Source organism: Cyprinus carpio, chromosome B5, assembly GCF_018340385.1.
Source record: "Cyprinus carpio isolate SPL01 chromosome B5, ASM1834038v1, whole genome shotgun sequence".
Taxonomy (NCBI): domain Eukaryota; kingdom Metazoa; phylum Chordata; class Actinopteri; order Cypriniformes; family Cyprinidae; genus Cyprinus; species Cyprinus carpio.
In genome coordinates, this window is record NC_056601.1 from 1,841,415 (window position 1) to 1,867,395 (window position 25,981).

Here is a 25,981-nt window from a genome sequence, read left to right on the forward strand (position 1 = left end):
GGCCATCAGCTGCAGTATATTGGCTTGATTTCCAGTTTGTGGGCTGCTTGGGTGGGAATATTCCCGCAGACTAATTGATTCTGGCGGATTGGCTGTCATCAAAGCAACGGCAGTTAGTGCACATCTAGCAGAAAATCCCTTAAATAGCATAAAAACACATTTCCACTTAGTGTAATTTTATCATGTGTTGCGAGGTGATAATTTATGGTACGGTAATGGAGTTCACTGCGTCCTGGCGGTTCAATAATGCAGATGGGTATTTCCATACAAAGGCTACTGGAAGATGCATAAGTTGTAAGATTCAGTCTATTAAACTAGCTGAATGATCACTCTTTCCTCGAAAGGAAGATATTAGCTGCAGATCCTGTTAAACCTTTAATGGGGTCTATAAAGTTAATGGCTGGTTATTTTGGCTTACTGAAGAAACACAAGAGGAACACTTACAATTTTTGTGTTAAAATGTTACATTTTAATATATATATATTTTTTGTAATTTTTTAATTTTAATATTATTTAATATTATTAGCTGTGAGATCTTGTGAAGTGTGCATGTGTATCCAGCAAGATCACGTGTTCTCTGAGTGACGGTCGGTCCGAGTGAATTGAATTCAACTTTAAACTCGTGATTTCAAATTATGCTGCGCTTCATGCTTTTCCCTACTGTCATATTCATGTCATTTTCACTGTGTGCTGTATGTAAAATGAGCGTTACCCTGTCTTTATTTGAAAAATATGATTCCCAATGCACACAAACTTCCCAGAATACTGAGTGCCCTGTTACAGTGTTTACTTCCTTTTTAATTATATTTTGTGAAAAATACTTTGTCATCTAAAGTAAAAGTATGTTTATTTTACACAGTTATTTTTTAATCCGTTGTCAAATGATTTCAAATTTCTTAAATATTAATAATAAAAAAGAAAGAAAAAGAATAGAAATTGATGTAGACAGGCTTTTATGATTTAAAAAAGTATTTCTTATGTCTCTCAATTCAGCATGTTAATTAAAATAAATTTAATTTTGAAGTAAACGTATTAAATAATTACATACACCACTAAGAATCTAATATTCAATGGTAATAAAATGATTGCATTTTCTGGCTTATCTCCATCCTTTAGGTTCTCTCGCCTGGTTTTTAGGAAAGTATTAGTTCAGTTCTCCTCATCTGACCACACAGTTTGAGGTATCTTTCATATTACTTGCTGAAGTTTAGATTTGTTGTTATGAGCAGCTGTTTTCACTGCACATTAAATCTGTATCTGAGAAGGCAAATTTCACATCTTCTTTACGTCGTCTTTAAAATAAGATACAATCTTGAACAGAACCATATATGACCCTGGACCACAAAACCAGTCTTAAGTCGCTGGGGTATACAGTATTTGTAGCAATAGCCAAAAATGCATCGTATGGGTCAAAATTATTGATTTTTCTTTTATGGCAAAAATCATTAGGATATTAAGTAAAGATCATGTTCCATGAAAATATTTTGTAAATTTCCTACTGTAAATATATCAAAACCCAATTTTTGATCAGTAATATACATTGCTAAGAACTTCATTTGGACAACTTTAAAGGTGATTTTCTCAATATTTAGATTTTTTTGCACCCTCAGATTCCAGATTTTCAGTATGTATTTTTTCAGTATTTTAGTTGTATCTCGGCCAAATATTGTCCTATCCTAACAAACCATACATCAATGGAAAGCTTATTTATTAGAGGGATTTATTAAAGGACTTTTTTTGGGAAGTCATGGGCAATGGTTGCAGCCGGAGGAATTCTGGGGGTGCAGGACTTGGAGAGATTCTTGCACTCCATTTTAAATAAGTCAGTGTCTTTTTCCAACATCTATTCACTATTCATCTCTCCCTCTCTCTCTCTCTCTCTCTCTCTCTCTCGCTCGCTATCTTTCTCCTCTGGATAGCTGAGGAGGCAAAGATCAGTAGCTGACGGCTGCATGTAGGAAAGCTGGTGGAAATGCTGAAACGTGAATTGCACTTGACATACTGTTTCTCCCTTACGCCGAGCACAGGAAGTGTCAGATGCTTGTGTAGGTGTTCCACTGATGAAGCCATGTTGATTTACAGAATCAAAGCTGTCTTGTGTGACACGACAGACATTCAGCTGCGACGTCTTTATACCACATTAACCAAAATATCAGCTCTGACTTCACTGAACTCTTTGGGAATGCATTAGTGATGTGATGGAGGGCTCTCGTAGTTGTTTTGACAGCTTTCTGAGGACGTGTGTAACAGCAGAGCCGATAAATTGCAGAGTTGAGGCACTGTAAAGTACCAGTCATGTGATTTATTGCTTGTATCCAAAAATGCTTTGAACAGTTTTCCTTCAAGCAGAACATTTCTGAAAATTGGTTGTTATGCTCTGACTTAAATTTAGTGCAATTACGATGATGTAAAGTTCATTCACAACGGCACAGAGAGAACCTCAGATGCCATACAAATGAGATCTTCATCTTTATTGTAAAAAGTACTGTGATGCTGCTTTTCTCAAGGTATATGTTAAATGAGCCACATCTTAACAGCCACTTGCATCATGTCTTGTCAAAGCACAGCAATTAATGTAATGCATTTACTACTTGTTGACTACTACAGAAAGAGAGAATGATGACCGAATATACATTTCATATACAACCAGTAGTAATTACATTTATAGACAACCACACACAGGACAGAAGTGCATGTTCTGGTTATCTAAAACATAAATCATTCATTCTATTTGTTTAGGTTTGAATATATTCAGTGAATGAACATAGTTTCAATTGCTGACGTTTCAGTTTAAATATTTGCCCCAAAAATCCAGTGTAACAAAACAATATGGAAGTATAAAATGCTAAAACTATTGTCTTTAGTGAAATTGATACTGTTTGATTCAGAATTTTTAACCAAGAGTTTGTAGAGTACATGCACAGTCTTACTCCTGTTATGTTTAATTTCATCTTCAGATGCATTGATTTGTTTTGATATCTTGCAGTGCTTTTTGACTTGATGCAAATGGGCCTTTGTGAACCCATGGGTTTGTCCTACTGCAAATAGCTGTAGTTCATTTAAACAGGCAAGGTCATGTTTTCAGAGCTGTACAGCATTTTTTACACTTAAATAAATAATGTTCTTTTGAACTTAATTCTGAAATAACGTGTCAGGATTCATTATATACAAATACTCAACATTTTCAACATTGATACTAATAAGACCAGCAGTTTCTTGACCAGCAAATCATCATATTTCTGAAGGATCATGTGACACTTAAGACTTGAATAATTCAAAATGCATGTCTTGAAGCAGGCGGCAGTTTGTGCTGGTCATTATGGAAATGAGATGTTGCATCTTTGTTCTTTAATGTGCACATGTTAGTAAATCTCCTGCAGAATTCCCCCCTCACATCAGCACTTTTATGGAATTGCGCTCTAACGCATATTTGCGTAAAGTCTGTGTATGTATCACACAAATAATGATAATAATTTTTTTTTTTTTTTTTTTTTTTTTTTTTTTTTTTTTTGGTTCAACTCTCCCTTTAAGCCACCACAACAACATTCTCAAAACTGCTAAAACTGCTATTAAAAGACCTGAACACACATTCTGTCTATCGTTGTCTTCTCTTTTATTCAGAGGAAGCCAGTGTGTCATTTGATCAATATTTAATCTCTTTGGCGTCTCCTGCTGTGGCTGCTAAAAGGCAGATTAGGTTAACTCCTCTGAACTATTGATATATATTCTTTAGGACAGACTTCTTCATTATTCTTTAAGCTTATAGCCCTTTCTTTTTTTTGAAGTCTATTTTGTAGTGTGTGATTTCATACTCATTTCCGTTATAGTGTAATTCCCTGCTGATTTCAAGTCCTTGTAACTTATCACGCTTGTAACATGGATGTGTTTGTTGTTTGTATGTTATGTTGGATTCAGTAGTTGATAATGAGGAACAGTGGATAGTGAGCGTCAGCTGGTTGCCAGATCTTCGGACATGTTTCTTGACCAGATGCAGGTGGTTTAGATGAGTATGGTGGAATAGAATAACCCCTTTCCTTTTCCCACCAAATCTCAGTGTTTTTTTCTGTTTGCTCTCTGAGGTCTTGTGGTCATTCAGACTGAGCTGTTCTGATTTACTCCACATGACCCAGCGTTCACCAGCGATTGGAAATACCAAAATCTTTCCAGATGCTGTAAGCTGGTTTTTTTTTGGTTTTGTTGTTGAATGCCCTTGCCCTTCTTTGTTTGTGAAAGATAAATGTGTAAACACATGGTGGGTTTCTTAACTAAAGCTTATTATTTGCTTTATTTAAACTGTGGCGACCTTTAAAAATCTATGCTACTCATGGTTTTAAGAGAAAAAAATATAATTTGCTTTATTCATTTACTTTATTTTATTTTGTTGCTTTTTTTTAATTAATGGATGGAAACCAAAATATAAGATTTTTCATAAGTGAATAATAAGTTCATCATTGAGCATTGGCATTACTTCTCATGGGTAAATGGCAAAGTAGCCCTGCCAACCTATAACTATATAAAATTGTACTGTAATATAAACATATTTTTATTGCTACACATGTAATGTGTTTAGTGCCATACCACCCAGCTGTCCAAGCTTTCCTATTTCAGGCGTTATGTCCTCTGGATGTCCTGAGTCTGATGGGTCATCGATGAAGGAGACTGTAAAAAATAAATAAATAAAAGCCTGATTGAATTGCATGTTCTGGTGAATATTAACCTACAGAGGCAGAGACAAGGACAGAAGTGCATGGTCTGGTTATCTTAAACATGAATCATTCATTCTATTTGTTTAGGTTTGAATATATTCAGTGAATGAAAATAGTTTCAATTGCTGACGTTTCAGTTTAAATATTTGCCCCAAAAATCCAGTGTAACAAAACAATATGGAAGTATAAAATGCTAAAACTACTGTCTTTAGTGAAAATTCATACTGTTTGTTTCAGAATTTTTAACCAAGAGTTTGTAGTGTACATGCACAGTCTTACTCCTGTTATGTTTTATTTCATCTTCAGATGCATTGATTTGTTTTGATATCTTGCAGTGCTTTTTGACTTGATGCAAATGGGCCTTTGTGAACCCATGGGTTTGTCCAACTGCAAACAGGCAAGGTCATGTTTTCAGAGCTGTACAGTATTTTGCTGGTTGATTTTCTTGTCAGGCTTTGTTTTAATCACACAATAATTGAGTAGAAACAGAGAATGATATCAGACGTTTACTGGAAAAGTCACCCTATGATTATCATGCAGAAACATGAAACAGATGCAGGGCTATGGGAACTGTTTTTCTTTTTTCTTTTCCAATCCTCTTCATTCTTTTTTCTCTGTTTCTCCCTTTTTCTCTTCATTTACTTTTCGTTGTCCTCTTCTGCTTCCTTTTCATCCTTTTCCTTTCCTCTCTGCTTACTCTTCTACTGCACCTTTCCTTCTTCCACCAAACCTTTCCATTTTCTTTTCTTCCTCTCGTTTCTTTCTTTCTTGTTCCTCCTTTCCCCTTATTCTTTTGCTTTCTCTCCTTTTCAATCCCTTTCCTCTGTTTTTCCTTCCTACTCCTTTCCACCTGTCTGCTCCAATCCCTTTCTTTCTTTTCCATTGCTTTTTCCTCTTTCTTCCCTTCCCTTCCCTTCCCTTCCCTTCCCTTCCCTTCCCTTCCCTTCCCTTCCCTTCCCTCCCCTTCCCTTCCCTTCCCTTCCCTTCCCTTCCCTTCCCTTCCCTTCCCTCCCCTCCCTTCCCTTCCCTTCCCTTCCCTTCCCTTCCCTTCCCTTCCCTTCCCTTCCCTTTCTGCTATGTTTCCACCCCTTTTCTTATCCTTTATGCTACTTTGTGCTTTTTCTCTCACTACTATCTTTTTTCCCGTCTCTTCCTTTTTCTTTCTTCTTCCTAGTCTTTTAAAGGTATTTGAGGTTGTTGTGCATGTACGTGTGTTTTGCAGTAATTGAACTGATATCATGAACCTCTCACCTGCAGAGTAAGTGGATAACATCTCTGATTCTTCTCTGTTCTTTCCCCCCCGTCAGAACAAGAATGTTTCGGTTAAAATGGAGAAGAAGAAATGGGAGGAGATTGTAGTCAAACAACAGAAGGAGGATGAGGAGAACGTGACCCCTGACATAGACGAGAACGGCTTCTGCAATCTGGCCACCAGCATGGGGCGAGACCAGGAGCGGGTGAAAGATCGTCTGCTGAAGAACACGTACTCCAAGAAGAGCAAACGAGTGAGTCTGTCTGTCATCTCTTTCTGCAGGCTAAGTGATAGCTTGATGGACAAGAGCAGCGGCGCTCAAAACCCATGTGATCTTATACCTGTTCCTGAGTGTTGACGGCTTTGACCGGTGTTGACCGGATTAATGTGGCCATCGCAGGTATTGCTGAATGCCTGCTGTTCCTGGAAGGGTCCAGTGAGGTGTGTGCATGTGAATGTGACAGCAGTACATCAGCGTCTGACAGATTACTGGTCTGGAGCTGTGATTAAGCCGCACAGCATGCTGTTAATGACCAAGAAGAACAAATATAACCATCTCTCACTTCCTGTATCCATTTTCTCTCTTCCTTGTTTTGACTTATTTGTAGCTTTTCTTGATAGTGATAAAACAGACAGTACAGGATGAGGAGGTTTGAAGCAAAGAAAACGGGATCGGAAAATGTCACAAGCCACATTTGAACTCACGTTGTCAACATGAGCACCAAAGCTCATCTATTATCTATCTGTCTGTTGCTCTGTCTTTGTATCTGTCAGTCTGTTTGTGTGTGTCTCTGAATGTCTAGCTGTTGTTTTGTCTCACTATCATTCTGTCATTCAGTTGTTCTTTCTATAAAAATCAGTTGAAAATGTCTTTACTGGCATGACTGTAAACAATACAGTATTGCTAAAGCTTAGAATATATGTGCAAAAAACATAATGAATGACCATGAAAAGATCAAAATAACAGAAGAAAACATGACAACATATTTTACACTTAAATAAACAGTGTAACAAATTAGATCACCATCAGTTGATATCACTTTAAAACACAAAAAAACAAACACATACTGAGGGTCACTGTGGTGTACAGTAGAAAAACACACTGAGGTCATTCACAGTACACACATTACACACATGGCACATTTATACATATCTCACAGTCTCTGTCCCTCTCCTAATATTACCTTTATCTGAAAAGTGAAAGTCGTGACATTTGTCAAGTATGGTAACCCATACTCGAAATTGGTGCTCTGCATTTAACCCATTCCAAGTGCACACACACAGCAGTGAGAAGTGAACACACCATGAACACACACCCGGAGCAGTGGGCAGCTATATCCAGCGCCCAGGGAGCAACTGGGGGTTCAGTGCCTTGCTCAAGGGCACTTCAGCCATGGGTATTGAGGGTGGAAGGGAGCGCTGTTCATTCACTCCCTCCCACCTACAACTCCTGCCAGCACCGAGACTCGAACCTGCGACCTTCTGGTTACAAGTCCAAATCTCTAACCGTTAGGCCACAGCTGCCCCATCTGTTCCCCTTCAGTCGTGGCTGTAAAGTTCTTTACGATGCTTGTGGATTTGTTCAGGTCTCTTATTGATTTAAGTAGGAAGTGTGTCTCGGTCCTGTCTTACAGTGAACACACACTATTTGCTCACTGGGTAAGCAGCTCTTTTTGTGTCTGAGTTCTAGCTCAGCAGGTCTAGGTGCTGCTGTAGTCCCTGTGGAGTGGATGACAGCAGCACCAAATCATCCGAGTACAGCAAAAGCTCGATGTTTTGTCTTGTAGAGTGAGTCTAGGGCAGTGGACTGTTCCACCTGCTCCGCTGTTTTGCATGAATATAAATGTTGAACAGGTTCAATACTGCCCTGACACACTCCTCTTCAATCTCTTCTTGGTGAAGAATTCAATACGTTTATGTCATGAGCTAAACCACTTTGTAAAAGTTTGTAATATAATCTGTAATATAATCCAAACAGAATCAAATGATTTTTTTAAACAACAAAGCGTGCAAATGTTTTTTCTATTTTTGGTCTGTTTTACGTGTTTATTGATTGGGTGTGTAGGGTGTAATTGTGGTCTGTAGTTCTGTGATTTGGAAGGAGGCCGATCTGACTTGTTCTCAGGTCATTGTGTTCGTTAGGGAAGTCTACAATTCTACTGATAAATAACTTCCCCAGATTACTGCTCACACAAATGCCTCCAGAATTATTAGGGTCCAGTTGATCTCCACTCTTGTGAATTGGGGTAATAATAAGTTCTTGGCTCCAGATGACAGGTAAACAGCCCAAGTACAAAGTTGAATAATTTGAGCACAGCTGTCTGAAGCTCAGGTGTGCTGTGTTTCAGCATTGCACCTAGAATGCTGTCAGGACCACAAGATTGTTTTTTTTTTTTTTTTTTGTGTAATTGGAAAGTCAAGTGGGTTTTGATTATTTTTACTTGTGTTTTCATAAGTTTGTAGACTTTGATTTGATTATAATGTTCATTTGGTTGTTTTGGTGGGATTTCTTCATAAACATTTTCTAAATATTTCATTCAAATGTTTCCGTCTTGTATTGGTAAGTCTTGTGGTTTTGTTGTGCTCAGATTATTCCACATATGCCTGTTGATTATGATTTATTGAAAGTTCTGTTTCTTGAGGTCACTTTTGGTCAGATGGTGTTTCTTTTTTCTCTAATCGTGTCTTTGTATAGTTTTAATTTTGAACAGAATTCACTTCTTATGTCTGCATTGTTTAGTTCTTTAGGTTTGATGATTTATTATCTTAACGTTTTGCAGTCTTAGTCAAACCATTTTTCAAATGTATGTGGTAAACAGTCTGTCTGTGTGTGTGTGTTTATGTGTCTAGCTGTCCGCCTGTTTTTTTTTTTTTTTTATCTTGCAATCATTCTGTCTGCTCAAATTGTCTGTGACAAACTTTCTGAAAGTGTAGTTATAGTGGTTACTACACCCCTGGTGCTCACAGCTGTAGGCCATAACTCCAACCCATGATCTTCTTTCCTTGCTTACTCTGTCTTCTGTCACTCATACAGAGTTTTCTAGAAGGACAGCTTTCTGACACCATGAGAAGAGATAGAATATTATCAGGCCAGAGTTAAAGCCAAATGGACAGACAGAGCACGGTTCATCCCGTGTCTGTCACTTGCCTCCTCCCAGAGCCATCTGATACCCCTCCCCTGAAGACTTCTCCATCACTGTAGCCCAATGCATATAAAGCAGCTTCTCTCCAGGTGGGGTCTCTGTCTGATCCCAGGCCTTTGTGCGTTCACTCAGCGCGTTTAAATGCAGGGTGTTCTAGCCCGCATGGGCGTCTATCAGACTCTCATACACCCGCTGGCAGCTCCGTTTCCCTCTCTGATCAGAAATAATGGGGAAAAAAGAAAACCACTTTCATATCGTTGTAATTGCAGAGCGGAAGGCTCTCCACAAAGCAGCCATCTGGACGGGGAGAGATTGTGAATGCGCATGGGCCGCTGGTGTGTGTGTGTGTGTGTGTTTATGTTTCCTCGCTGCAGAGATGCAGAAGGACACACACAGCATGTCTCTGATCAGCGTGTCGGGGCTTTTGATGCACAGCTCAGCTTGAATTCTGTCTCTGAACAGCCCGTGATCACACTTAAACGCAGATTCATCAAAGCATTTAAATATTAACTTTTTTTCTCAGTGATCTATGAAGTATTGCCATCGTGCCTTAGACACTTAACCTCAAGTTACTCTGTCCTCTCTGTAATTACTGGAAGCTTCTGCTTGAGTTACAAAAGCACCAGCTAAAGGGCAAATCAGATTAGATACAAGTGTCTAACGTTACACAATCTTCTTAAAGCTAAAGTGTGTCATTTTTCTTTTGCTGCAGAGACAACTATAAGTAAGCCATTTGTAGGTTGATTCTTTCAACAACAAAAAAAAAAAAAAAAAAAAACTATAAAACACTGTCTCTATCAAAACATTGATTAACTGTGCAAAATAATGGCAGGGAAATATTCTTGCAGTTCTGTTGTGATGACTCTAATAGCACAGAAACTGCACACTTCACTTGCAGTACGACTGAATTACATGTTTTCCCCAATTTTAACTGCTTTTTCTCAGGTCTTGTTAATATTTTTTTTTTTTTTTTATAATAATTGCTGACAGAATGACAGTGAAGACATTTACTTGCGCTGTGAAACATCCTATTCTTAATGAGTGTTTTTTATATATATAATTAAATAAAATATATTGAACAGGATGTGAAGCAACACTGCATAAGATATTAAAGATGCAATCTCTGAAAACAAGGCTTAATACACCGCATGCATAATTATTAGGCACGTTGATATTCTGATCATATTTGTTTTTTCCAAGCACATTTTATCAATTCCAAACCAAATCAATCTTAATAACTACTATTAATTTTGTATTTGATCATTTTTAAGTGATATATAATTGTACGTGAAGGCTTGTTTTTTTTTTCTAATTATATTTTGTTGTTCAGTATTATTAGGCTTGTTTTCTTTTACAGATAAAAGATTTTTTTTTTTTTAATCTAAGGTGCATTTTCTCAGTTTATTGATTTGCATGTAGATGTTGAATAGTGCATGAAAACACTTAATAGTGTTATTAGCGTATTGTGATCTGAGGCTGAAACAAACATGAATCAATGCCTCTCAAACTTTAAACAGAGAAACACACGGTAGGCCTGCTTCCTTTGAGCTTGAAGGATACTTCACTTACTGCACATTACTATTAACAGAACATTCTAGAGTAGTGCACAGAAAATTGAGAATAACCTTGAATGCATGCACAGCAATGCGCAGCTCCCATATTTGGGACCGATTTTTGTTTTTTGTTGATTGGTTATTTGTTCTTTATTGTTTATTGATTGCTTTTGTGGTTTTTTTAATTTTAAGTTGGTTTTGTTTTGATCAGCCCCCTGTACAATTTATGCCCTACAGAATGTGACATATTCTTCAAACGCTCGCTTTGTCTAATAGCAGCTGAGAGACTGAAAGGACGAGCTGTAATTTCACCCAGGCTCAGATGTCTGACGATAGGGATTTGCTCAGTGCAACACTTGCAAGGTTGTGAATTAGCCGCCCGGCCTTTATTCAAAAACTATGACTGATAGAGTCTGAGAAAGGAGAAGTCTGCATATTTGAAGTACTGCACATTTCTCAGTCTGATATGAGATGATTTCTCATAGTTACGCAACAGAACGAGCACTGAGAAATGCAGAAGACCGAAGTGTGAAAAGTCGGTCTTGTTTTTTCTGTAGATGAACTGCTAAATAAAGAGGTTAGGCTTAGTGCACTTTCTTCCTGTTCTTATACTTAGACCACTTAGATTCCAGTTTTTATGCATGTGTGTTATGCTGAACTGAGACTTGGTGTTTCTATACAGTGTGTGTTTTATATCCTCACTGTTCTAGATGTAGAAGCCTAGATTCTGGTGTAGCGCAGGAGCTGGATCACATTGAAAGCTGGAATGTGGAACCGTTGGTACTTAGCCAGAGGAAAGTTTCTTTGTGATGGTGTAGCTTCAGTCAGAGGTGATTTACACACTAGACAATATGAGGAGGAGGAGACGGACCACTTGAAAGGAGGAGAAACTGTGGTTGTAGAACATAGTCAGGATAGCACTATATTTAATTTGTGACAAGAATGAAAATGAAGATGAGGGATAGAGATATAATTATGTGATATAGGACCTCTGTACAGTGCATTGTAGAGACTGTGAGTCTGTCTCTTCTCACTTGTGTTAAATTCAATGTGTCGTCTCACCTTATTAAAGTGTATAGAAGTAGAATCCCACCTTTCAGCTTAAAGAGCCAATCACCTTCTTGATAGATTTGCCATCTGTTGATTTATTCTCAAATTTACTGTACAGTCTGAAAAATACAATTTACCATTATAATTTAATACTCACTTGGATTAATTTATTAAAATGTTTGGAGAAATGTTTGATCTTTCCCCATTTAGACCGGAGAAGTTGTACTTGTATGCTAATTGCCTTTCATTATAACACCCCTAGCAGCTATTTTCTCTGATGCCCGCTGAGTAACTAGCTTAAAACGAAAAGTTTCTCTGTTGCTAAATATAAGTATTAATTTCTCATTTTTTATGTGACATTCTTACCCAAATTTTTGAACGTTAGAGTGTCACTGTTTGCTTTTTACACAGATACTAAGCAACAGAAACTGTTTTCAACATTGATAATAAGAACGGTTTCTTGAGCATGTATATGCACATACATTTTGCATGGTGCACTTTAAATAGTGTTGCCTCATTGATTTCCTCATTCATGTATGTATGAACTGTATGATGGCTTTGTGTATATAAAACAGTACACACTTAGAAATGAGGAAACAATACTGTCTATTTGCAGCCAATTCTGTTTGCAATGCACAGTGCAACATATGAAAGGTTTACTACAGAAGTACACCAGTTATTAAATTATTAATAGAATAATATAATTAATATTTTTTTTATTTTAAATAAAACATATTTATTAAAAATTTGTAAATATTTTACATTTTAAAATATTTAAAATATAAAAGAAATAATAAAAAATAAATTTTAAAATATTTATTTATTATTTTAAATAATTATTTGATAATATTCAAATACTATAATAATTTCAGTTTTAAAAAGAACCTTGCTCTCTCTCTCTCTCTCTCTCTCTCTCTCTCTCTCTCTCTCTCTCTCTCTCCTCTCTCTCTCTCTCTCCCTCTCCCTCTCTCTCTCTCTGCTCTTTTGTCATGGTTATGTTTGTTTTAACAGGCCCACTTAGGGGTAAGAAAACCGACAGTGTTGTGAGACCCGCTCTGATAGTCTGGGTTACCAGCCATCTTGTGTGTGTGTGTGTGTTTCTCTTAAGGTTTTACGTTCCTTCTGAGTTGTGTGCCTTTGACCTAGTAAAGCTGCTTTCAGATGCATTTAAGATGATTATCACTTTAAACCAATCAGATTAAACTCATTCCATGAAGCTTAACCTGTTCATAAGCACTGATCTGGGGTCAATTTCTTACAGCCCCCACTTACATAACACAGAAATGCCAAACGATCAGCACCTTCTGTCTGTTCTTTACTAGAGACTTCTATATTTTGCTTAGTGTGTGCTTTTGGTCAGCGCGTGCGTTGTACAACACTGCGCCCTGCTGGTGAGGACAGGAAGTGCAGATGTGAAATGTGGGGGAAGGGAGTATTGCAACTCTATAGTATATGAACATCTTGCAGTCTTGCATGGGTCTGATAGTGTTTTTTAGGCCACTAGGTGGCACTGTGTCTTCACGTTAGGAATCAGTGTACTGCAGAAGCAGGAAATGGTGGTGTCCTTTTGTGTTGTAGAAATAAAGCTCCTGCTAGATGTATACTATATGTATGTTGTGCTTAATATAAGGAAATCTAGTACTTCAGCTAGTCAACATGCATCCGTTGTCCTCAGAAGAACTAATCAGAATATGCAGGTTTAGATAAATGTTAATTTATTTATTTATTTTTTTGGTAAAATGTGCACAGAAATGCAGATTCAGTGAGGGGAAATTGTGAAGTATTCGGTTGAGCTTGGATGTACCTCAAAAAGCATTATATGTGCATGCTTTAATTCTAAACTGCAGATTCAAGCTTCTCCGAATCCTTATTTGCTGATGTATAAAGGTTTATAAACCTCACGCATGTTTCCTTTAGCGGTTGGCGTGATGTTGCGATCACAATGCGGCGCTGTTCCTGTACACACAACGCATTGCTGTTTGTCATCCGGACCTAAGTGTGATGTCACTTTTATGAGCTCGAGGGACAATAGATGGGCTGAAGGGGATTACGGATGCTTTGACAGCTGCCCTGCCCTTTCCCTCTCTCCTCCCCTTCTCTTCTCTTCTCTCCCCGTCCTCTATCTCCTCCCCTCTCGCCAGCCTCCGAAGTGTGTCGTGTACATGTCAAACAATGTGGCATCTGTCATTTGCCGAACAAAAGGGCCGCAGACTGATAGCCCACAAACAATAGCTCCAGAGCTCCCCGGAGGTTCACCGGGCAGAGAGGGCGTATCACTGCTTCTGTCCCAGGGGAAAGAGCCCCCAGATGGGACCGAGGCGGTCGCGAAGGCCCCTTGGCATACTGTGAATGCTGGAAGGTTAGGCCCGGCTCTGGTGGGAGCTTCGCATTGTGGTTTTGTCCAACTAGTAATGGCGGCCAAGCAAGCAGGCTGCAGCTAAGCTGATTACCGAGAGAGCAAGAAGCGGCGTGTGTGGCGGCACGATTGCCAGACTGGAGGAGGAAGTAGGAGGAGGGATATAGATTTGGGTTAAAGTGTTAAATATGTGGTAAGACCTCATCTGAGGCAAAGGCGACATGTTGGATATGTGTGTGTGTGTGTGAGTGAGTGGATGGATGCATAGATGTGTGTGTATTGAGCTGAATGTGTGTGTGTGTGTGTGAGAGAGAGAGGTTCATGCCAGGAGATCATTGAATAGATTTATTGTCTTGTTTTGCGGCTCTCTTTGGGTCTGTCACGGTTAAGTTGAGTTGTCAGATGCTGGCGTGTTTAGAGGTGACCCTTTTCTGCTTCGCATGTTTGTGTGTAGCACATGTGTGTGTTTGTGTGATCGGTGCACATTCCAAGCACAAGCTGCCTTCCAACCACAGCTTTTGTCTCTGGTAATGTTTTAGGGTAGTACAAAAGTGTTATGTATTATAAATGCACAAGGGTTTCAAAACACACTTGGTATGCATTTTGCATGAACCATTATATGAAAGCTACAGTGATTTTTATACATGACAGATATTTAAAGAAATAAATGGATATAAACAGTGTACTGTATACTGTTTCATTGAACAGTAAATGGTATATCAATATTCATTATGTAAATATGACTAAATTAAACACTATTTACTATTAGTGTGAGTTCTTCTACTTTAGCAGTTTCAGGTTTTTAAAAAATAGTGGCTACTTTCAACAGATTTATGAATTAAGAGCAGGAAGATACTCCACAGTTTAAGACACACGCAATCTATAGCAATGACATCTTAGACTAACAGAAACAAGTCAAAATAAACAGGTATTTTACGAGTTTTGAGTCATTTGTTACTGTTTTATTTATACACATTGACATAATAATAATTCAAATGCATTTTGTTTTATTGACCACGATATTACTGTTGATAATTGTTGAGAGTGGGGCACTATTGGTTAATTTTGGAAAAAATGGCAGGGGCTCGAGCACTTTAATTTTTAATTTTCTATTCATTAAAGAATCCTGGAGCAATGTATTTATGGCTACATTATATGTATATATCACATGTTTCCCCAAAAATATTAAGCACCACACATTTTTCATCATTGATAATAATAAGAAATGTTTCTCGAGCAGTACATCAGCACATTAGAAATATTTCTAAAGGATCATGTGACTCTGAAGCCTGGAGTAATGCTGAAAATTCAACGTTGCATCACAGGAATACATTTTTAAAGTATAATTAAATAGAAACAGGTCATTTAAATTGTAAAATGTTTTCCAGTATTAATGTTTATACTGTATTTTTTTAAATGTAGCTTTGGTGACCAGCTGATTAGACTAAATGCTAGTCTGTCTGTATGTATAGTTCATTTAAATGCTTTAACACCAAGCTCTTCATCCTCCCAGCTCTGTCTTCAGCAGCCCACCTGCAACTTTAGAAATCATCAAAATCATTATTTCTTCTTTTCTCCTGTGATGACATGCAAGTTGAATTTCAGTGTAAAATAGATAACGTCATTCAACGTTGTCTATCGATCTGCTGAGGCTGGTAAAGCTGCTAATAGAGTGAGGAATCCTCCCTGTCTCTCGCTAGGCTTTGCTGAGCGTCTGACAGGCTCATGTCATCGCTCCTCTGACACGTCTGGCCTTCGGAGGCCGAGGGCTCAGTGTACTTATTCCTCGCTCAGCAAATGAGGGCGACCTGCCTGCTCCCCCGCCAGCACTCTGCAGCATTGATTAGGGATAATTGGAGGGAGTCAAAAGCCGAGAAGTGTCACTAAATAAATTTGGCTGTGTTAATTGCAGATTCCTCTGGATGTGGGAGAAACACTTAGCCGCAGGGCCTGACAATGCAGGATTAATTGGCCCCCTTCAATGAACATAATTAGAGCGATTGTTAAGAGATAAAGAAAAGGTTTAACGAGCACGGCTGCGCTGTCAAAGGGAACATCACACTCTTTATGCTTCACTTCTCTCTCTTTTTCCTCTCACAGTATTTCTTGCTCTCTCCCTGATAAGAAAAAAAACCTGTTGTATATTTTGATATAGACTAGCGTCGCTCTCTCTTAATTAAAAAGGGAAATGCATAATTATGTGTCAATTTGTAGCTCATTATTCGTTTATTAACGGCACTGAGTTAATGTATTATGCACATATCAATCTTCTAACTTTCTTTTTTTATATTTTTGTTTGCAGCCTTTTTGTTGTTTTGCACATAGGGAAATGTAGATGAATTAGACTCATTCAGCACATCCAATTTTTTTTTATATCTCAACCAAACATAATGATTATAGTGTATTCCAGTCATCATAAATGAGACTGAAAAATTGCAGGGATAATATCCACCATATTTGTCAACACATAAGTAAGCTACAAACCAGTGTGGTTATGATTATAATAATGAATTAAAATTATATGATGACAGATACCAGTTCTCAACCGCAAACCAGCATAGTGGACTGTATTTTAAAGCTATAATAACTGGATGCAGCTGGCACAGGAAGCCTTGAGCTAGAAATGGCTATAGCTAGGGTTTATTGCTTGTATGCATGCATCATTTTTTTTAGTAACTTTCAACAACATACTTTTTTAACTTTCATATTTTTTAAATTAAATTAATTATATGTATTTTTCCACCCTCATGTTGTGTTCTGGTTCTGACCCAGAGAGAATTTTTTATGGCATTGCACTGAAACTTGCTAAGTTTGCTCACACATGGTATAACAACTTTCCAAAGAAAAATAAATTTGCTATATTATTACCAAATGTAGCATTTAATCTTCTTATCAACTTCAGCTAGCACAAGTTTTTTTTTTTTTTTTGTTTCTTTTTGAAACGTATATATAGTAGGCCTTGTTGATCTGAGCTTATGGACCTCGTTTTGAGTTTTTGGCTGGAAATTGCCAAATTTTTAAGCTCCGGTCAATGAACAAATTTAGATCAGCTTCAAAAAGCAATAGAAAACCTGGGCTAATTGAAAAAAAACAGGTTGACAAAAAATAAATTACAAGATTTGATGCTTAAATATAATAAGATATCCACAGTGAGTTGTTGAATGGGAACACCAAATTAGTTTTCAGGATTTTCAGCACAGCGCAAGGGTTATGAAATGATTTGAATTGCTGCTTTGTATTCTGTTTGCGACCTCAATTCAAATTCAGAAATTGAAACTTTTATTTTTCAAGGCATTCCCAAATAATTTCTAAATTCTCAATTCAACCCTGCCATTATTTTTATCCTTAACTTTTGTGAAGCACTCTGGCCAACAAAGTTGCATTTAAATGTGCTATATAAATAAATGAATTTTACGTTGCCGTCAACATTCCCATTGGTAGACGCTGCATCTCGTCACTGCTCATTTGCATACAGTTAAAATCTGCTTCAGCGCACTGCTCAAATCGCTGCCAGTGTGAGTAGTCCTTTATGTGTGTTATCCTCTGTGTTACGGCTCTGATGACCTTAGTCATTCAGACTGGTGAGGAGAACACTTTAGGTCTTTGTGTAGCATTGTTTAATAGACCAACATATTGCTTGTTTACAATGTTTATCTATCAGTTCATAACGTCAGTGCTGCACCTGACTGCTTCAGTGCTTAGGGTTAATTTACTCTAATTTCATTATCTGTGCGTACATTGGCCATCTGTTGGCTTTGGTTTAGAATTTGTTGTCAGCTACTTTTTTATTAGCACTTTACGGAGTTAAATATACCGCATGAGGCACGCACCTTTGCCTGAGCTCCTATGATGCATTTCAAGAAACTGTGAGAAGAACTAGAAGCAGAAACCTAGCGGTGTTTCCATGGACACCGAGACCAAGACCTCTCCCCATTGGCCTGCCACTGAGCACGAGCAGCTGGCCTTGGTGTCAGATTCCTCTTGACAGCCTGCCTCGAGGTGAAAAGCATTGTGGGGGATGAAGTCCTTGACCTCTGGCCTTGATGGCTTGATAAAGAGTGCTGGCCTTCTGGTAGATATATGAGGGAAGATCGCCCGAGGAGCGCTTACGCCTGTGGGAGACATTTTGATGTACGATTTCCCAAATGAAAGAGTGGGGAAGGATAGGTTATGGCTGGGAAATAGAACAGGTAAATGTGAGCCCTCTTGGCTGTCAGCAGCTATACAGCAGCCGCCTGTAGCTCATAAAACCCACTAGATACACACAAAGAGGATGTCCTCTATTTTATCTTAGCAGCACTGCACAGGCAGGTCGTTATTTCTCATATCGAATGGCCCTCTATATATCTAGTGGATAAATGAAACTTGTGTATTTTTTTGCTGAATGTACACTACTGTTCAAAAATATAGGGTTGGTAAGATGGGGCTTTTTTATGTTTTTGAAAGAAATCTCTTATGCTTACTAAGGAAGGCTGCAATGATATGTTAAAAAAGTAAAGTAAAAAAAAAATACTGAAATGTAGTCAATATTATTACAATGTAAAATTTAAATGCAATTTATTCCTGTAATGGCGAAGCTCTAGTATTCAGTGTCACATGGTACTTCAGAAATCATTCTAATATGCTGAGAAAATTTAAGAAACATTTCTTATTATCAAGATTGAAAATAGTTGTGCTGCTTAATATTTTTAATCATGATGCATTTTTTAAATGCATGCAGAGATTAAAGGAACAGCATTTATTTGAAATATTATGTCTTTACTGTCACTATTGATGTTTAATGCATCCTTGCTGGATTAAATTTGTCCATTGCTTTAAAAAAAAAAATCACACTGACCGCACGCAATATGACCAATGCAGTCTATTAAATAACCTTTTAAATACAACAATATAGTGAAGTGTGAATAATTAATATAGTTGGATTCAAACATTTCTTCAGTCTACAACGTAAACTGATCATGAAATTAGAATTAGAATTAAGAATCTATTCTCCAAACTGAAATTCATATTTTTGGCTATAACTGTAAACAAGTTGAACACAAAATTATAAATTCACACAGTCATCAACTCTAAACAAAAAGAGATTAGACTTCAACCAAAAGGTTCACCTGTGTTCTCATACAGTAAATATAGCATATGGGCAGGTTGTATGTCCTATACCATGGTACTGGGTTTTGTCCGGTTTTTTATATTTTTGCTTTGCATTTTCTAGTTTTGTGATTCATATTGGTTCAACATGAAAGTGTATATTGCTGTTTTTTTATGGAAAATGAAACGGGGAGTTTATAAAGTTGTCACGCTATTGCTTTTTCAGAAAGCTAATTTTATGAGCTGCATGTATTATTCTGTATTGCACGTAAGATGTTAAAGATTCTTTCCCAAGTTGGACCTCATTAATGGATCACAGGCCTCTCGGAGTGGGATTTCACTGCATGTCATGTAGTAGCGTGATTCATGTGTCCACAGCGACTCACCAGCGTCAGCGATGGTTTCACGTCTTTGCGGCCTTGTGCCCCTCTCATATTACCTCCTCAGGCTGAGGTTGCGGCTTCCAGATTAACTGCAGTATTTATGAACCTGGCCTGTCTAATAGCAGACTAGAAGGAGGGAAATATAGCTCACTTAGCAGGATTACTGGATGCAATTGGGCCCCAAAGGCCTTCTTTACTGCCTGCTGTAAATGTTCCCTCTGAGAGCTGGACAGTTTTGGGATTGATCGCCGTTAAGGAGAAAGTCGATCTGTTTCCTGTGTTCCATCAAGAACGTCAGTGACGGATGCTTCTCAGGAGAAGGAGACACTTTTCTCCTCCGAATGCCAATCTGAGACATCCACCCATCTTCTCTGGAGTGATGGAAAGCTGGAAAACCGTGTTTCCTCCTCTCGCTCTCTGCAAAATATTGCTGAAGTGTCGGCTCAGTGGCTGACACGGAGGACAGAGATGAATCGAAAGAGACGACCTTGCCATGCATTTCCATTTAACGCAGCGCCCTCGGCACTGCTGATTCTCCCCAGACATACATTTTCAGTAAGGAGCTCTGCTTCTGTCCTGGGAGAGATACAATATCTCAGACGACTCCTGTTCCTCTGGGCCTGAGGGGAATATCTCAAGAGGGATCTCTGGCACAGCAGTGCCTCCTCCTGTGCCTCTGTCTGTGAGCACTGTGAGCGTTTCTGGAAGAAAATCTAGGTGTGAATTGATTGAAATAGCCATTCTTAAACATTGGCAAACAAAGACGACTCCGTATAATCTACAAAACTACATGCAAATTTGACAATTTTAAATATGTAGATGCATGCAATTTTTTTTTTACTGAATCAACTGGTTTTAGCTGGATTAGCATTGAAACATGCTAACAACATGCTAGTAACATGCTAATCATGCTAACAACATGCTAGTAACATGCTAATCATGCTAGAAACGTGCAAGTAACTTGTTAATCATGATAAAAAAGGTTAACCCCATGCTAGTGATGTGCTAATCATGTTAGAAAAATGCTAGCAACTTGTTAAACATGCTAGAAACATGCTAGTAACATGATAATCATGCTAACAACATGCTAGTAACATGCTAATCATGCTAGAAAAACATGTTAACAAAAAATAACTTGTTAATCATGATAACAACATGCTAGTAACTTGCAAATCATGCTAGAAACATGTTAGCAACTTGTTAAACATGTTAGCATCATGCTAGCAACATGATAGTACCTTGCTAATCATGTTAACAACATGCTAGTTACTTGTTAATCATGTTATAAACATGGTAACAAAATGCTAGTAACTTACTAATCATGTTAGAACACGGTAGTAAACAAAGATTCGGAAGCAGGAAGGCCAGGGTTGTTTTAATAAATCATAGAACGGCTGCTAGCACAGGTCGCTAAAACCCGCCCGTGTCAAAGAAGGTTTTCCCCCACTGACTTCAGTTTACGCAAACCAGCAGATGTATGCACACACACGCTCCTCAGAGACGCAGGAAAATACTCTTTCCCATTTGTTTTGGCTCGTTTTCATCAGTGTCTTCCAGGCCAGAGGGAGCACGTCCAGAGCAGGCCACAATAGTCCCGATGACAGATCAAACTTCACTGAGCCAGAGAACAAGTGTGTGGTCTGGCCTCAGTAACAGGGTCACTTAACCTCTGCGAGTGTGTGTGTGTGTGTGTGTGTGTGTGTGTGTGTGTGTGTGTGTGTGTGTGTGTGTGTGTGCACAATCTGTTATTCCTTGAACTCATACTAATCAGTAACCCTATTCTCTTTGCCTTTATTATAAATAACCCAGGAAAAGGAAAACAGACCCCACTGATGTCGTCCATTCCTCAGAGGCAATAAATGAGGTGTTGAGAATCTCCAGACACATTTTAGAGTTTTTTCACCTTCCGTTCAGCTGACATCATTGCTTTGAGAGTGTGAGGTGACTGCACTTTAGCTGCTAAGAGAATATAGTGTGACCCAAGGTCAAGATCATGGCCCAGTTAGGCACGAACACAAACACACTGTGGGTTTCCCTCCCTCATCCTCAAGCTTCTCAAGCTATTAGTCCTCCTAATGCACCGCTGTCAAGTTCACTGCTCGCAATCTCCTGCAACAGCAGGTTTAAATAATAATATTTGCACTTTTTTTGTGCAGACACACAAAATCATTACAAAAACTTACTATGGTAACCATGATTTTCATGTACAGTAAAATCATAATCAAAATATCCTTTACAAAAAGTTTTGTGCATTGTGGCAAAAAATTGAACTAAAGGATGCTTCTAGAAGGAGATCTGATTAGTTTATTATTGCATGCTAACAAGTACCATGGTAATACTATGTTTCCATTGGATATGTACCATGATATTACTGTTGTTACTTATATTTATTTATTTTATTTATTCATTCAATTATTTATTCATTTTTTTATTGGCTGTACTTTTGTGCACTTTGTTTAGCTTTTTGTGTCTTTTTGTTTTTCTTTGTTTTTCTTTTGTTTTGTCTCTTAAATTTTTTTTATTTAGTTTTCATATTATTATTATTATTAGTATATATATATATATATATATATATATATATATATATATATATATATATATATATATATCTATATACATGTGTGTGTGTTTTTTATTTATTTATTAATATTTATTTTTTTTGACAGTAGTGGACAGAAATACCAAGTTGTTTTTGTGCGTGTGTGTAAATAAAAAAAATCCATTTTATTGACTGATTGATTAAAACTATAGTAACTATGGTCGTTTGGCAAGGAAGACTTTGTTCTGTATATTTGTGTCATCGGGTGGTATTTGTGTGGATTACAGCACATTCACATTCAACAGAATGACAGAGAGAGTGTTTTATGTGTGTGTCCATGTGTAGAAATAGCACACCATGTGTCAGTGTTTTGACAGATTATGCAGCTTTAAATCCAGGTCATGTTACCACATATGTAGTGTATCCCAGCATGCAATGTAGGATGCTGTCATGCCTGCCATCTTTTTTCCTCTCCAGATTACATTCGTAAATGCTGCCTGATGTTTCAGACATCACAGGGTAGTTCATTTGCTCTGTTGATGTCTGTCTGAGCTTGCTGATTCAATGCTGGATGAAAAGTACCAGACACTGGAAAGACAGCCAGGATTGAAATATTAGTGTAAAATCAAAAAATTCTAGGCTGAATGTTTGTCTTTTGGACACACACATAGGTAAAATCTGGATGGTATTTTAACACGACATCACAAAGAATAAGGAAAGCCAAGTATTTATGTCTTACTAAACACAAACACACATCTTCCCTCAGTCTGATGCAATCCCAGGTCCATACCTCCAGCTTTTCATGCTGTGCAATAGTACAATCTGTGCACATGTTCTTATATTTGTATTGGTTTTGTGGTCAAACTATGGAAGCCTGGCAATTGTGAGATCTAAAGTCTGCATGATAAATGTGTTAGTTCATGAACAAATCCGCTGAGTCATCAATTCAATGACTCACTTGTTAAGTTTTTGAAAGAATGAGTGCGTTTGAATGAATCATTTGAGTAAATGACTCAGTGATTCAACTCATAAAGACTTGCGTAAAGACTTGGTCACTTGTTGCCAACTACTGGTGTGATGATGTAAGAAAAAAATGTGGTTGCTTAAGCACAATATTGAAATATTTTAAAACTTAAACCAGTTTATTATCTCAGATAGTATGCTGCTCAAGCCTACTAATATTTTTTCTTATAAAAGGTGGCAAATAAAATTAAATTTTAAATAGTTATTAAAAGTAATTAAAACCGAGAATAGGGATATGAGTTTATTGGTGACTAGCTTGGGTTTTTATTATTATTTGAAGAGCTGAATTCACTGTTGCTTTGGAATGGAAAATGTAAAATATGCAGGAGAACAGATTAGGATCAGAAATATTTTCATTTTTGTTTAACAGTGCAAGAATTAGCACCCCAATAGCCACATCTAAGGTGATAACTGTGTCTGATTTAATTAAAGGGATATGTGGCATCTCGAGTGTCTTGTTTAAAACCGTAGGTTTTAATCAGCTGTCATTGTGTAGTGTGAATGTCACATCTTTGTGAGAGGCGATAACAGGTTGTAAAGTTCTAATAAAAGTAAATAGCAGTTGAACTGAATGGTTTGTCATCTAGCAGTTTATGATGCATTCAACAACTGGGATTAAAGTCCTGGTTATATTAAACAATTGAGAAAGGTACCCAAAAGTATTACATATCTTGATTAGATATGTAAGTAGGACTTGAAAATAGCTTAGATTGCCATTAATGTGAATTTCAGAATATATACACCTCTGTTCAGACGTTTTGTTAGATGCTAATTATTGAATAAATGTTAATTTTAGTTTTTTAATGTTTTTGAATAAAGGCTCTTATGCCCACCAAGTCTACATTTATTTAATCAATAATACATTAAAAACAATACTGTCCAATAGCATTTTTATCAATTTTAACAATTTAAAATAAGTGTTTTCTATGTGAATATATTTTAACATGTAATTAATTTATCTTGTATCAAAGTTGAATTTTAGTATTAAATTCCCACGATACTTCACAAATCAATGTAATATGATGCTTTTTATGATCAGTGTTGAAAACAGGAATATCTAACTTTTATTGCATTATAAATCAATTTAATGCACCCTTGCTGAATAAAAGTTTTAATTTCTAAAAAAAAAAAAAAAAAAGTAAAGAGCCCAAACTTTTAAACAATCAATCAATCAATCAACAAATATCACATTATATTAAATAAACTCTAAGGTACATGGAAGAATAACATGGTACTACCATGGTACATTTCCTAAAACCATAGTACTATAGTATTCTTGGAAATACCTTAATTCACTATGTAAAACCATGGTAGATGAATTTCAGTACCATAATATTAACACGTGATACATGTTAATGTAGTACATTTTCAATGTATTATGGTGCTGCCACCAAATGTTTTGTTAATTAATTAATAAAGTATTTACAAGGTACCTCATAGAAACACCTCTGCACTACTACTATTTTCTTAGTGTTAATAGAAACATTAACGTTAATGTGGAACATAGAAGAGAAACATTAATGTAAATGTGTCTCTGACAAATGACCAGCCTTTGCCATCAGCTAGTTTGTGTACGTTTTCAGAGTCCAGTGTATTTTGAATGGATTTAACCTGTCACAGTGGGATTGATGCTTCAGTCTCACTGCCTCTAACAGCCAGTGTTCTCAGCAGGTGTAGTATTATTGTCTTGATGGAGCCAATTTACACCGCAGCCATTTTAACAGCTCACTCTTGTAGCAAGCCGTGTACATTACAAATGAACGCTGAAACGTTTGTTTAGCACCAGATGTTTCTGCACTAGCCCGGGGGCCTTTTTGTCTCTGTAAAGATTTTAAAGCTGAGATTTTGCCTTGCAAATGAGCAAACCAAGTGGGCTGCATCACAAAGACGCCTTATTTGAATTTGCCCCATTAGTTTTCATAACATCTTGCAAAACATGTTTCTTCTTTCAAGTTTCGAGTTGAAAATTTTGTTACGAGCGAAGGTGGAAAAACAGCGTCTGCTGCCACATTAGGAGTGTTGACAAACAAACATTCGTTTTTTTGTGTGTGTTATCTGTGTTTTCAAAAGTGTTTCTCTTTCGTTCTGCTTTCTTTCGTGATTGCCGAGGGAGAGTTGCATCATGGGAAGCAGCAGGGTGGCGGTGTATTTTAGGTAAACACTTGGGGCGACATGTGGTCTAATTGCCCTCCAGGTGTCACATGTGTGTCTCTGTGTGTTGGTGTTATGTGTATGTATTTGGGTATATTGGCTAGGCCTGCGGTGCCCCCCGAGACAGTTGGTGGCAAAGAGCTCATGTTTAAGCCCATGTGTCATCTTTGTGCCTCGGTCTCCAATGCATATGGCTGGGGAGTGTAAAATAGGACTGGGACGTACAGACAGACAGACAGACAGGCCCATAGGGACCACTGATCCTCCCCTTTCATTAACCCATGGGCCCCGAGGGACCTGGGGTCAGTGGATAAAGACAGCACTGAACATGATGTAAGCCCATATGGGGCCCTGTCTTTCAAAAGCACTTAGTATGTGCATATCTGTTTTGTCGAAGGAATAAGGGCGGATCTAATTGGTTGGAGGCAGGTGTTGAGCTCCAATCACTGATCTCAATGCTGAAATGAAGCATGCATCAAACTATCATCGTTGACGTTTTTTTCAGGCTGGTTTCTCTGCAACAGAGTTAAACCATTTTCTTAAATGTCTATGAACATTTTACAAAAAGTTTTTATATGCTAACATTAGTTAATGCAATAGCTAACCTGAAATAAAAATGAAAAGTACTCGCATTATGTGGTGTTTACATTCATTTCTAAATAAATTTTTAACATTTACATTTAACTTGGTCTATGTATTTGCAATTGCTACTTTCTGGGTTGATGTCACCCAAGCTC

General features: G+C 37.5%; 1 protein-coding gene across 13 annotated transcripts in view; it reads left to right on the forward strand.

Annotated features, from left to right (window-relative positions):
* LOC109090333 (autism susceptibility gene 2 protein homolog) overlaps positions 1 to 25,981 on the forward strand; it is a 262,493-nt gene that overhangs the window by 50,794 nt on the left and 185,718 nt on the right. For all 13 annotated transcript variants that reach the window (XM_042723541.1, XM_042723542.1, XM_042723544.1 and 10 more), the window contains exon 2: positions 6,014 to 6,211. In XM_042723541.1, coding sequence (XP_042579475.1) covers positions 6,014 to 6,211 — 198 coding nt within the window. The remainder of the gene's footprint in view (positions 1 to 6,013; positions 6,212 to 25,981) is intronic.